This window comes from Oncorhynchus keta, chromosome 9 (genome assembly GCF_023373465.1).
Source record: "Oncorhynchus keta strain PuntledgeMale-10-30-2019 chromosome 9, Oket_V2, whole genome shotgun sequence".
Taxonomy (NCBI): Eukaryota; Metazoa; Chordata; class Actinopteri; order Salmoniformes; family Salmonidae; genus Oncorhynchus; species Oncorhynchus keta.
Window position 1 is genome coordinate 37,909,118 of NC_068429.1, and position 12,090 is coordinate 37,921,207.

Genomic DNA, 12,090 nt, shown 5'->3' on the forward strand with positions numbered 1-12,090 from the left:
CATCGGATCGGATCCGCGATGGATCAAGTGATGGAGAGAATGGACCGATGGGAGAGGAGTGGTCTCCTCTCTCCACCTTCGGCACCCCCGGCTCCGGACTCCCCATCACTCGACTCCAGCACCCTCCGTCTGACGCTACCGAGGGCTTATGATGGAGCGGCGGGGGTTGCCAGGGGTTTCTGCTTCAGCTGGAGCTATACCTGGCCACCGTTAGACCCACTCCCTCAGGAGCGGAGAGGGTGAGTGTCCTCATCTCCTGCCTCACGGGTCGTGCTCTGGAGTGGGCAAACGCAGTCTGGAATGGCCCAGACTCAGCGCGGGAGCACTACCCAGAGTTTTCCTGCCGCTTCCGTGCCGTGTTTGATCACCCTCTAGACGGCCGAGCGGTGGGAGAACGACTTTTTCATCTCAGGCAGGAGAGGAGGAGCGCCCAGGATTACGCGCTGGAGTTCCGGACCTTGGCAGCCGGATCTGGGTGGAACGACAGGGCCCTTATGGACCACTACAGGTGTAGTCTCCGAGAGGACGTCCGCCGGGAGTTAGCGTGTCGGGACACCACTCTGTCACTGGATCAGCTGATTGACATGTCCATTCGACTGGACAATCTGCTGGCTGCCCGCGGCGTTCAGAGAGGGTCCTATGCGTTCCACCACCCAGCCCCTCCGCTCCCATTCCGATGGAGTTGGGAGGGGCTGCGCCGAGGGTACCGGAGGAGGAGGCCTTCCCTGCACCAACTGTGGTCGGAGAGGACACACGTCTGATCGGTGCTGGGGGTCCGTCTGGGAGTAGAGATGGCAGGCGGAACGCTTCTCGGTCACCCCAGGTGAGTCAGCATCAGACTCACCCAGAATCCCTTGTTGGCCATATGTTTGTCTTAATCTCTTTCCTTCACTTTTTTCCCTCTTCCCAGCATAGGGCGCTAGTCGATTCAGGCGCAGCTGGGAACTTTATGGATCGCGGACTCGCCCTTAAGTTAGGGGTTCCGCTGGTGCCGATAGATTCTCCTTTCCCCGTGCACTCCCTAGATAGCCGGCCATTAGGGTCAGGGATGGTCGGGAGACCACGTCCCACTGGACATGGTGACGCAGGGGAATCATAGGGAGCGTATCAGTTTTTTTATTATTGATTCGCCTGCGTTTCCAGTGGTGCTGGGGACTCCTGGCTGGCCCGGCACAATCCTAAAATTTCGTGGAGACAGGGGTTCTCCAGGGGTGGTCAGAGGAGTGTTCTGGAAGGTGTTTGGGAGTTTCCATCGGTGCCACGTCGGTGGAGAGTCCAGACCAGGGTTCCACGGTGTGCATTCCCCCCGAGTATGCCGATTTGGCAATCGCTTTCAGTAAAGTGAAAGCGACTAAATTACCACCTTATCGACCGGGAAGGGATTGTGCGATAGATCTCCAGGTAGACGCTGCGCTTCCCAAGAGTCACGTGTACCCGCTGTCCCAGGAGGAGACGTTGGCAATGGAGACATATGTCACGGAGTCGCTGGGACAGGGGTACATTCGGCCCTCCATTTCACCCGTCTCCTCGAGTTTCTTTTTTGTGAGGAAAAAGGAGGGAGGTTTGCGTCCGTGTATCGATTATAGAGGTCTAAACGCCATCACAGTGGGGTATAGTTACCCTCTACCTCTCATCGCTACGGCGGTGGAATCGTTCCACGGAGCGCAGTTCTTCACAAAACTGGATCTCAGGAGCGCGTATAGTCTGGTGCGTATTCGGAAGGGAGACGAGTGGAAAACCGCATTTAGTACTACATCCGGCCACTATGAGTACCTCGTCATGCCGTATGGGTTAAAGAATGCTCCAGCCGTTTTCCAATCCTTTGTAGACGAGATTCTCAGGGACCTGTGCGGGCAGGGAGTGGTTGTTTATATCGATGACATTCTGATCTACTCGGCCACTCACACCGCGCATGTGTCTCTGGTGCGCAAAGTGCTTGGTAGACTGCTGGAGCATGACCTATACGTCAAGGCTGAGAAATGCGTGTTCTCTAAACGAGCCGTCTCTTTTCTGGGATATCGCATTTCCACCTCGGGGTGGTGATGGAGGGTGACCGCATTAGGGCCGTGCGTAATGGTCGACTCCAACCACGGTAAAGGAGGTGCAGCGGTTTTGGGTTTTGCCAACTACTACCGGAGGTTTATCCGGGGTTTTGGCCAGATAGCGGCTCCCATTACCTCACTGCTGAGGGGGCCCGGTGCGATTGCAGTGGTCAGCACAGGCGGACAGAGCATTCAACAAGTTGAAGGCGCTGTTCACTGATGCGCCCGTGTTGGCGCATCCGGATCCCTCTCTAGCATTCATAGTGGAGGTGGACGCGTCCGAGGCTGGGGTGGGTGCCGTGCTATCACAGCGCTCGGGTACGCCACCAAAACTCCGCCCCTGCGCTTTCTTCTCAAGGAAGCTCAGCCCAGCGGAGCGTAACTATGATGTGGGGGACCGGGAGTTGCTAGCGGTGGTTAGAGCTCTGAAGGTGTGGAGACACTGGCTTGAGGGGGCTAAGCACCCTTTTCTCATCTGGACCGACCACCAGAATCTGGAGTATATTTGGGCTGCAAGGAGACTTAACCCACGTCAGGCAAGGTGGGCCATATTCTTCACCCGGTTCCGGTTTACTTTGTCTTATAGACCGGGCTCCCAGAACGTGAAGGCTGACGCACTGTCCCGCTTTTACGACACCGAGGATGGGTCCACCGAACCTACTCCCATCCTTCCCGCCTCTAAGCTGGTAGCCCCAGTGGTATGGGAGGTGGACTCGGACATCGAGCGGGCGTTACGGGCTGAACCCGCGCCTCCTCAGTGTCCAGCGGGGCGAAGGTACGTGCCGCTTGATGTTCGGGACAAGCTGATTCGGTGGGCTCACGTCCTACCCTCCTCGGGTCACCCTGGGGTGACGAGGACAGTGGGGAGCCTTCAGGGGAGGTATTGGTGGCCTACGTTGGTTAAGGACGTTAAGGGTTATGTCTCCTCTTGCTCAGTGTGCGCTCAGAGTAAGGCTCCTAGGCACCTTCCTAGAGGGAAGCTACAACCCCTCCCCGTTCCACAGCGGCCATGGTCACATCTGTCCATAGATTTCCTGACCGATCTTCCGCCGTCTCAGGGGAACACCGCGGTTCTAGTGATTGTGGATCGGTTTTCTAAGTCCTGCCGTCTCCTCCCGTTGCCCGGTATCCCTACAGCCCTGCAGACTGCGGAGGCATTATTTACCCATGTCTTTCGGCACTACGGGGTGCCGGAGGACATCGTTTCTGATCGGGGCCCCCAATTCACGTCTCGGGTATGGAGAGCGTTCATGGAACGCTTTGGGGTCTCTGTCAGCCTGACCTCCGGTTATCACCCCGAGAGTAATGGGCAGGTGGAGAGAATGAACCAGGAGGTGGGTAGGTTTCTGCGGTCGTATTGCCAGGATCGGCCAGGGGAGTGGGCACGTTACATTCCCTGGGCCGAAATGGCTCAGAACTCACTACGCCACTCCTCTACTAACGTGTCCCCTTTTCAGTGTGTGTTGGGATACCAGCCGGTCCTGGCACCATGGCATCCGAGCCAGACCGAGGCTCCTGCGGTGGAGGAATGGGTACAGCGCTCCAAGGAGACCTGGAGGGCCGTCCAGGAATCTCTACGACAAGCGAGTGGACGGCAGAAGAGGAGTGCTGACCGCCACCGCAGTGAGGCCCCGTGTTTGTACCGGGGGACAGGGTCTGGCTCTCGACCCGAAACCTACCTCTCCGCTTGCCCTGCCGGAAGCTGGGTCCGCAGTGTGTAGGGCCCTTTAAAGTCCTGAGGAGAATAAATGAGGTGTGTTATCGATTACAACTCCCTTCCTATTATCGTATTAACCCCTCGTTTCATGTGTCTCTCCTCAGGCCGGTGGTAGCTGGTCCCCTGCAGGACAGTGAGGTACCGGAGGTCCCTCCCCCCCCTCTGGACATCGAGGGGACCCCGGCGTATACGATCCGGGCCATTTTGGACTCAAGACGCCGGGTGAGGGGCCTGCAGTACCTCGTGGACTGGGAGGGGTACGGTCCGGAGGAGAGGTGCTGGGTACCGGTGAGGGACATCTTGGATCCATCCATGTTGAGGGATTTCCATCGCCTCCATCCGGATCGCCCTGCACCTCGTCCTCCGGGGCGACCTCGAGGCCGGTGTCGGCGCGCTGCGGGAGCCGCGCGTCAGGAGGGGGGTACTGTCACGAGTCCGACCGAGGGCGTTTCCCCTTCCCGGGCGGGTGGCGCTCGGCGGTCGTCATCACCGGCCTATTAGCTGCCACTGATTGTTTTTCCTCTCCCTCCTTGTATGTTTAGTGGTAGCACCTGTTCATGTGTGATTAGTTAATTAGTTTGTCTTTATTAGACAGCCGGCCCGCCTGGTTGTTGTGCGGGATTATTTCAGTGTAACCTTCGGCTCTGTTGTAGAGGTACGTGTTAGTGCCTGGTCGTTACTTTTCCGTTGTACATTCTCATTCCCTGTGTTTGGGGCCGTTACTATTGTGAGCACCCTGTGGTGCGTTGGTGCTATTAAAGACGCACAGCTTTGCACTCACTGTCTCCTGCGTTTGACTCCACACACCTACGACACCTGAAGCATTACATATATATAGTAGCTCTACGTGCACAGGTATATATAGTAGCTCTACGTGCACAGGTATATATAGTAGCTCTACGTGCACAGGTATATATAGTAGCTCTACGTGTGTGTGGTGTGTGATTTAGAAGAGGTATGTTCAACCCTGGTTTCAGTTTACTTTAAGACAGTATGTGTGTGTATGCACATGACAGAGGGGGGGTGTCTGTGAGTGCAGGTGCAGGGATGTGATTATGTGTAGGTGTGATCCAGTGAGTGCAGGGATGTGTGTGTCTCTGAGCCCTGCGATTAAAGAGGGTAAATGCTGTGTGATTGCTACCTGTTGGCTACAGAAAGAAGTCAATTTCCCCCATCGGCAGCTGAATGCAGCCAATCAGCCGATGGCCGCTGTTTGTAATGGCTGTGGAGCCCAAAGCAGTAGACTCCAACAGACAGTCTGCATGGTTGCTTTGCTCACACAAACACTTGGTCTGATGTCTTCGACATGTCCTGTCCAGGGTGTGTGTATGAACCATGTGTCCGGCTGCTGCGGGGCGGGGGTGAAGGTGAGGGTGGGGGTGAGGGTGTGGAGGAGTCGCGTCAGACATAAGGGTTTAGCATCAAACCTGATTCTCACTGTCTCTGTGACTCTGATAATGATACTGACCGATGTACAGAGAAACAGTCAAGAGAGAAGAAAAGGGAAAGAGTGGAGATAAGGACACAGAGAGAGAGAGTGTGAGTGAGTGAGTGAGTGAGTGAGTGAGTGAGTGAGTGAGTGAGTGAGTGAGTGAGTGAGTGAGTGAGTGAGAGAGATGGAGAAGAAAGAGAGAAGAGAGAGAGAGAAGAAAGAGAGAAGGGAGAGAGAGAGAGAAGAAAGAGATAAAATATAGAGAGAGAGAAGAAAGAGAAAGGAGAGAAGAAAGAGAGAAAAGAGAGAGAGAAGAAAGAGAGAGTAGAGAGAGAGAGAAGAAAGAGAGAAGGGAGAGAGAGAGAGAGAGAGTGAGTGAGTGAGTGAGTGAGTGAGTGAGTGAGTGAGTGAGTGAGTGAGTGAGTGAGTGAGTGAGAGAGAGAGAGAGAGAGAGAGAGAGAGAGAGAGAGAGAGAGAGAGAGAGAGGAGAAGAAAGAGAGAAGAGAGAGAGAGAGAAGAAAGAGAGAAGGGAGAGAGAGAGAGTGAGAGAGAGAGATACGAGTTTCCGTCTCTGTCTCTGTTATGTGTCAGTCTTAATGATCCACTTTGGACTCTCTCAGACAGAGCCTCAGCTTATGCAGCAGTGTGTATGTATGTCACAGGGCTACTGTGGCCTTATAGGCTTCTGTTATACAATAGCATCTCTTTGAGTTTAACAAGGCTGTCTCTCTATGCTACAAAAATCCTGTCCTCATTATGCGTGGTTGTGTCTGTGTGTGTGTGTGTGTGTGTGTGTGTGTGTGTGTGTGTGTGTGTGTGTGTGTGTGTGTGTGTGTGTGTGTGTGTGTGTGTGTGTGTGTGTGTGTGTGTGTGTGTGTGTGTGTGTGTGTGTGTGTGTGTGTGTGTGTCAGTGAGGGTGTGTGTGTTTTTTCTAGGAGGGATTATAATGAATAATTAATTTACTTGATTTTCTGAAAGAACTGAGTAACCGTAGGGTGTGTGTGTGTGTGTGTGTGTGTGTGTGTGTGTGTGTGTGTGTGTGTGTGTGTGTGTGTGTGTGTGTGTGTGTGTGTGTGTGTGTGTGTGTGTGTGTGTGTGTGTGTGCGTGTGTGTGTGCGTGTGTGCGTGTGTGTGTGCGTGTGTGCGTGTGTCTCATCTGTTTGACCTCAGCCATGTTGATATTTTGTTCATGGATAAAGGTTTGGTCCCGGTTGATTACTACCCGCTAGACCCCCCCGGGTTGGGAAAATGTTGTCCACAGGACACACACACATATTCTAACCCAGATAAGCACACGAGACACCCATTCAAACTGGTAGTTTCACTGACCAGAGTTCTCGTCCACCCTCTCCTCCACTGTGTGTTCTTTCTGGTGGACCCACTCGCTGTTACACTTGAAGTAGATCTGTGTGGCGGGCGTGGCCTTGCAGTAGAGATTGACAGGTTTGTTCTTGACGATGTACGCCTCCTCGGGCTCCATCAGGAACACTGGGAGGGGCTCCGGGGGGTCCGAGGGGAAGGTCTCTGGGAGATCACCCAATCCCATGTAGTCATCATCATCTCTCACTGCAGAGATAAATAGAGGAGGGAGGGAGAGAGAGAGAAGTGAGTAGAAGAGAGAGAGAGAGAGAAGGAGAGAGGGAGGGAGGGAGTAGTGGAAAGAGGGAGGATAGAGGGTTAGAGAGAGAGAGAGAGAAGGAGAGAGGGAGGGAGGGAGTAGTGGAAAGAGGGAGGATAGAGGGTTAGAGAGAGAGAGAGAGAGAGAGAGAGAGGGAGGGGAGGGAGGGAGTAGTGGAAAGAGGGAGGATAGAGGGTTAGAGAGAGAGAGAGAGAGAGAGAGAGAGAGAGAGAGAGGGAGGGAGGGAGTAGTGGAAAGGGAGGATAGAGGGTTAGAGAGAGAGAGAGAGAGAGAGAGAGAGAGAGGAGAGGGAGGGTGGAAAGAGGGAGGATAGGGAAAGAGGGAGGATAGAGGGTTAGAGAGAGAGAGAGGAGAGAGAGAGAGAGAGAGAGAGAGAGAGAGAGAGAGAGAGAGAGAGAGAGAGAGAGAGAGAGAGAGAGAGAGAGAGAGAGAGAGAGAAGAGGAGAGAGGAATAAGGGAGAGGTAGACATACAACAAGGCAACAGTGTGTTATTACCATCATCTTTGCATGGGATTATTGTATACCACTCTGCACACTGTGGCATCCCTATCATTTGATAGTCTGGAATGTTTACACAAGTGCATTTTAAAGCCCAGGAAGTTTCTGGGATTCCTCCCAGGCAGACAGGATTTAAGGACCGGCCTGGCTGGCCTAACCACATGCAGCTAATGCTGACTCTACTGCCAGGGAATGGGAAGGGAGAGCAGAGGAGAAGAGAGAAAATGAGAACCAGAGTTCATGGGTTGAGAAGGAGGAGGAGGCCAGGCTAAACGTTCTCTCACACACACAGCCGATCTTACGACGACGACCCCAGGCTTTTGGCCCCGTTTAGTCCATTCCTGGGATAGTTCAGCTGCAGACAGCTTCCCTGTTATTACACCTGTCTTTCATCTCATACTGTCTTAAATGACACATGCAGGGGAGCGCACACGCGCACGCACACACACACAGGAGAGCAGACACACACACAAACTCTGGCTAAGTTACCGACTCTTTAAAGAGAGAGAGATGAAGCCAATTCTTCATTTATTACCTCCAGAACTGTTCTATTCTTACCATTGAACCGGCCGACATCAATTATAGAGAGAGACAGAGCGAGAGAGAGAGAGAGATACGGAGACAGAGATAGAGAGAGAGAGACAGAGTGAGAGAGATACAGAGACAGAGATAGAGAGAGAGAGAGACAGAGTGAGAGAGATACAGAGACAGAGATAGAGAGAGACAGAGACAGAGAGAGAGAGAGAGAGAGAGATACGGAGACAGAGATAGAGAGAGAGAGAGACAGAGTGAGAGAGATACAGAGACAGAGATAGAGAGAGACAGAGACAGAGCGAGAGAGATACGGACACAGAGATAGAGAGAGGTGGTGAAACAGAGAGAGAGAGATATGGAGACAGAGAGAGAGAGAGAGAGAGAGAGAGAGAGAGAGAGAGAGAGAGAGAGAGAGAGAGAGAGAGAGAGAGAGAGAGAGAGAGAGATGGCATAAAGGTTTATCAGCATCATCAGTAATTCTTCGCTGTCCCTTAATCTCTCTTCTCTCTCTCTCTCTCTCTGGTGTGCGGACATGCTGGAGCCTTGTTGTCTGACAGACGCTGCCAGGTCCCCCTGACAGACGCTGCTGCAGTCTGAGTAGTAAATAGTGCCTGTGTGGATATCTATCTGTCTCTTCTAGCTAATGTCCAAATGTTATCTCCTCCCTCTCTCAACCACAGATTGGAGCTGATCGCTCAGAAAATAAAGGCTGGAGGAGCCTTCAAACATCCATGTGACCAGGTTAGTGTGTGTGTGTGTGTGTGTGTGTGTGTGTGTGTGTGTGTGTGTGTGTGTGTGTGTGTGTGTGTGTGTGTGTGTGTGTGTGTGTGTGTGTGTGTGTGTGTGTGTGTGTGTGTGTGTGTGTGTGTTTGTGTGTGTGTGTGTGTGTGTGTGTGTGTGTGTGTGTGTGTGATTGTGTGTGTGATTGTGTGTGTGATTGTGTCCAGAGCAGTGTGTCTGCTTTTCATCACCGTAGGCTCTAAATCACTCCTCGCTCTCCTCAGCTCTTGATCTGGTGCTAATTGAGGAGTAGCAGTAAACCCTGAGTGACCTCTAACCCCTAGCTGTGACCTCTTTTCCTCACAGGTGTGTGTGGATGGATTGAGTAGTCAGCACTCAGCCCGACAGGCAGGAGAGAAGAGCTGTGCTGAGTGATGGGTTCATCATTTCCATATTTATTTCAATGGCTTATAACAACACAAGGGCAGTCACTATTCTCCATCAGGGCCATGGCCCACTCTATACCCAGGCCCAAGGACCCTGACACAGGAACGGTGGAAGAAAAGACAGGAAAGTCATTAAAGACTGTGTTAGCCTCCTTTCACCCTTCATTCCTACTATCTCTTTTGTTCCCTAGCTCCCTCTCTCTTCCCACTGTGTCTGACTGTGGGGTTGGGAGATCAGAAACTAGCATCAAGGAATTCAATGTTGTTGCGTGCACACACACACACACACACACACACAACACACAAACACACACACACACACAATAATGAATATAAGGAATGAAACCAGCCACACACAGTGCAAAAACAAACACATGACAAAATGAAAGACCCACACACAAAACTCTCAAATTCAAAAACTTGCAGAGCGCAAGAAATAATGAATATAAGGGAATGAAACCAGCCCTCCAGTGCAAAAAGAAACCACATGACAAAATGAAAGACCCCGACTCTTACCCAATCTGCCGGGCCCTCGCTGTCTAGTCAATAGAATATAGAGCAACATCAAGCTCAGAGTAACAGCACTATCTTCTCCAGATCTCTCTCCTTCCCCCTCTCTATCCCCTTTTCTATCTCTCCCGCTCTCTCCTTCCCCCTCTCTATCCCCTTTTCTATCTCTCCCGCTCTCTCCTTCCCCCTCTCTATCCCCTTTTCTATCTGTCCCGCTCTCTCTTTCCCCCTCTCTCCTTCCCCCTCTCTATCCCCTTTTCTATCTGTCCCGCTCTCTCTTTCCCCCTCTCTATCCCCTTTTCTATCTGTCCCGCTCTCTCCTTCCCCCTCTCTATCCCCTTTTCTATCTGTCCCGCTCTCTCTTTCCCCCTCTCTCCTTCCCCCTCTATCCCCTTTTCTATCTGTCCCGCTCTCTCTTTCCCCCTCTCTATCCCCTTTTCTATCTGTCCCGCTCTCTCCTTCCCCCTCTCTATCCCCTTTTCTCTCTGTCCCGCTCTCTCCTTCCACCTCTCTATCCCCTTTTCTATCTCTCCCGCTCTCTCCTTCCCCCTCTTCCCCTCTCTATCCCCTTTTCTATCTGTCCCGCTCTCTCCTTCCCCCTCTCTATCCCCTTTTCTATCTCTCCCCTCTCTCCCTTCCCCCTCTCTATCCCCTTTTCTATCTCTCCCACTCTCTCCTTCCCCCTCTCTATCCCCTTTTCTATCTGTCCCGCTCTCTCTTTCCCCCTTTACTCTCTCTCCCGCTCTCTCTTTCCCGCTCTCTATCCCCTTTTCTCTCTCTCCCGCTCTCTCCTTCCCCCTCTCTATCCCCTTTTCTATCTCTCCCGCTCTCTCCTTCCCCCTCTCTATCTGTCCCCTCTCTCCTTCCCCTTCTCTATCCCCTTTTCTCTCTCTCCCGCTCTCTCCTTCCCCCTCTCTATCCCCTTTTCTATCTGTCCCGCTCTCTCCTTCCCCCTCTCTATCCCCTTTTCTCTCTCTCCCGCTCTCTATTTCCCCCTCTCTATCCCCTTTTCTATCTGTCCCGCTCTCTCCTTCCCCCTCTCTATCCCCTTTTCTATCTGTCCCGCTCTCTCCTTCCCCCTCTCTATCCCCTTTTCTCTCTGTCCCGCTCTCTCCTTCCCCCTCTCTATCCCCTTTTCTATCTCTCCCGCTCTCTCCTTCCCCCTCTCTATCCCCTTTTCTATCTGTCCCGCTCTCTCCTTCCCCCTCTCTATCCCCTTTTCTATCTCTCCCGCTCTCTCCTTCCCCCTCTCTATCCCCTTTTCTATCTCTCCCGCTCTCTCCTTCCCCCTCTCTATCCCCTTTTCTATCTGTCCCGCTCTCTCTTTCCCCTTTTCTCTCTCTCCCGCTCTCTCTTTCCCCCTCTCTATCCCCTTTTCTCTCTCTCCCGCTCTCTCCTTCCCCCTCTCTATCCCCTTTTCTATCTCTCCCGCTCTCTCCTTCCCCCTCTCTATCTGTCCCGCTCTCTCCTTCCCCTTCTCTATCCCCTTTTCTATCTCTCCCGCTCTCTCCTTCCCCCTCTCTATCTGTCCCGCTCTCTCCTTCCCCCTCTCTATCCCCTTTTCTATCTGTCCCGCTCTCTCCTTCCCCCTCTCTATCTGTCCCGCTCTCTCCTTCCCCCTCTCTATCCCCTTTTCTATCTGTCCCGCTCTCTCTTTCCCCCTCTCTATCCCCTTTTCTATCTCTCCCGCTCTCTCTATCTGTCCCGCTCACTCCTTCCCCCTCTCTATCCCCTTTTCTATCTGTCCCGCTCTCTCCATCTGTCCCGCTCTCTCCTTCCCCCTCTCTATCCCCTTTTCTATCTGTCCCGCTCTCTCTTTCCCCCTCTCTATCCCCCTCTCTATCTGTCCCGCTCTCTCCTTCCCCCTCTCTATCCCCTTTTCTCTCTCTCCCGCTCTCTCCTTCCCCCTCTCTATCCCCTTTTCTATCTGTCCCGCTCTCTCCTTCCCCCTCTCTATCTGTCCCGCTCTCTCCTTCCCCCTCTCTATCCCCTTTTCTATCTCTCCCGCTCTCTATTTCCCCCTCTCTATCCCCTTTTCTCTCTGTCCCGCTCTCTCTTTCCCCCTCTCTATCCCCTTTTCTATCTGTCCCGCTCACTCCTTCCCCCTCTCTATCCCCTTTTCTATCTGTCCCGCTCTCTCCATCTGTCCCGCTCTCTCCTTCCCCCTCTCTATCCCCTTTTCTATCTGTCCCGCTCTCTCCTTCCCCCTCTCTATCCCCTTTTCTATCTGTCCCTCTCTCTCTTCTCCTTCCCCTCTCTGTCCCTCTCTCCTTCCCCTCTCTATCCCCTTTTCTATCTGTCCCGCTCTCTCCTTCCCCCTTCTATCCCCTTTTCTATCTGTCCCGCTCCTCCCCTTTTTCTGTCCCCTCTCTATCCCCTTTTCTATCTGTCCCGCTCTCTCCTTCCCCCTCTCTATCCCCTTTTCTATCTCTCCCCTCTCTATTTCCCCCTCTCTATCCCCTTTTCTCTCTGTCCCGCTCTCTCTTTCCCCCTCTCTATCCCCTTTTCTATCTGTCCCGCTCTCTCTTTCCCCCTCTCTATCCCCTTTTCT

At 53.0% G+C, this 12,090-nt stretch overlaps 1 protein-coding gene across 2 annotated transcripts in view; it reads right to left on the minus strand.

The window, feature by feature from the left end:
- The window catches only part of unc5cb (unc-5 netrin receptor Cb), a 214,527-nt gene that overhangs the window by 89,864 nt on the left and 112,573 nt on the right, over positions 1–12,090 (minus strand). For both annotated transcript variants that reach the window (XM_052525803.1, XM_052525802.1), the window contains exon 2: positions 6,521–6,757. In XM_052525803.1, coding sequence (XP_052381763.1) covers positions 6,521–6,757 — 237 coding nt within the window. The remainder of the gene's footprint in view (positions 1–6,520; positions 6,758–12,090) is intronic.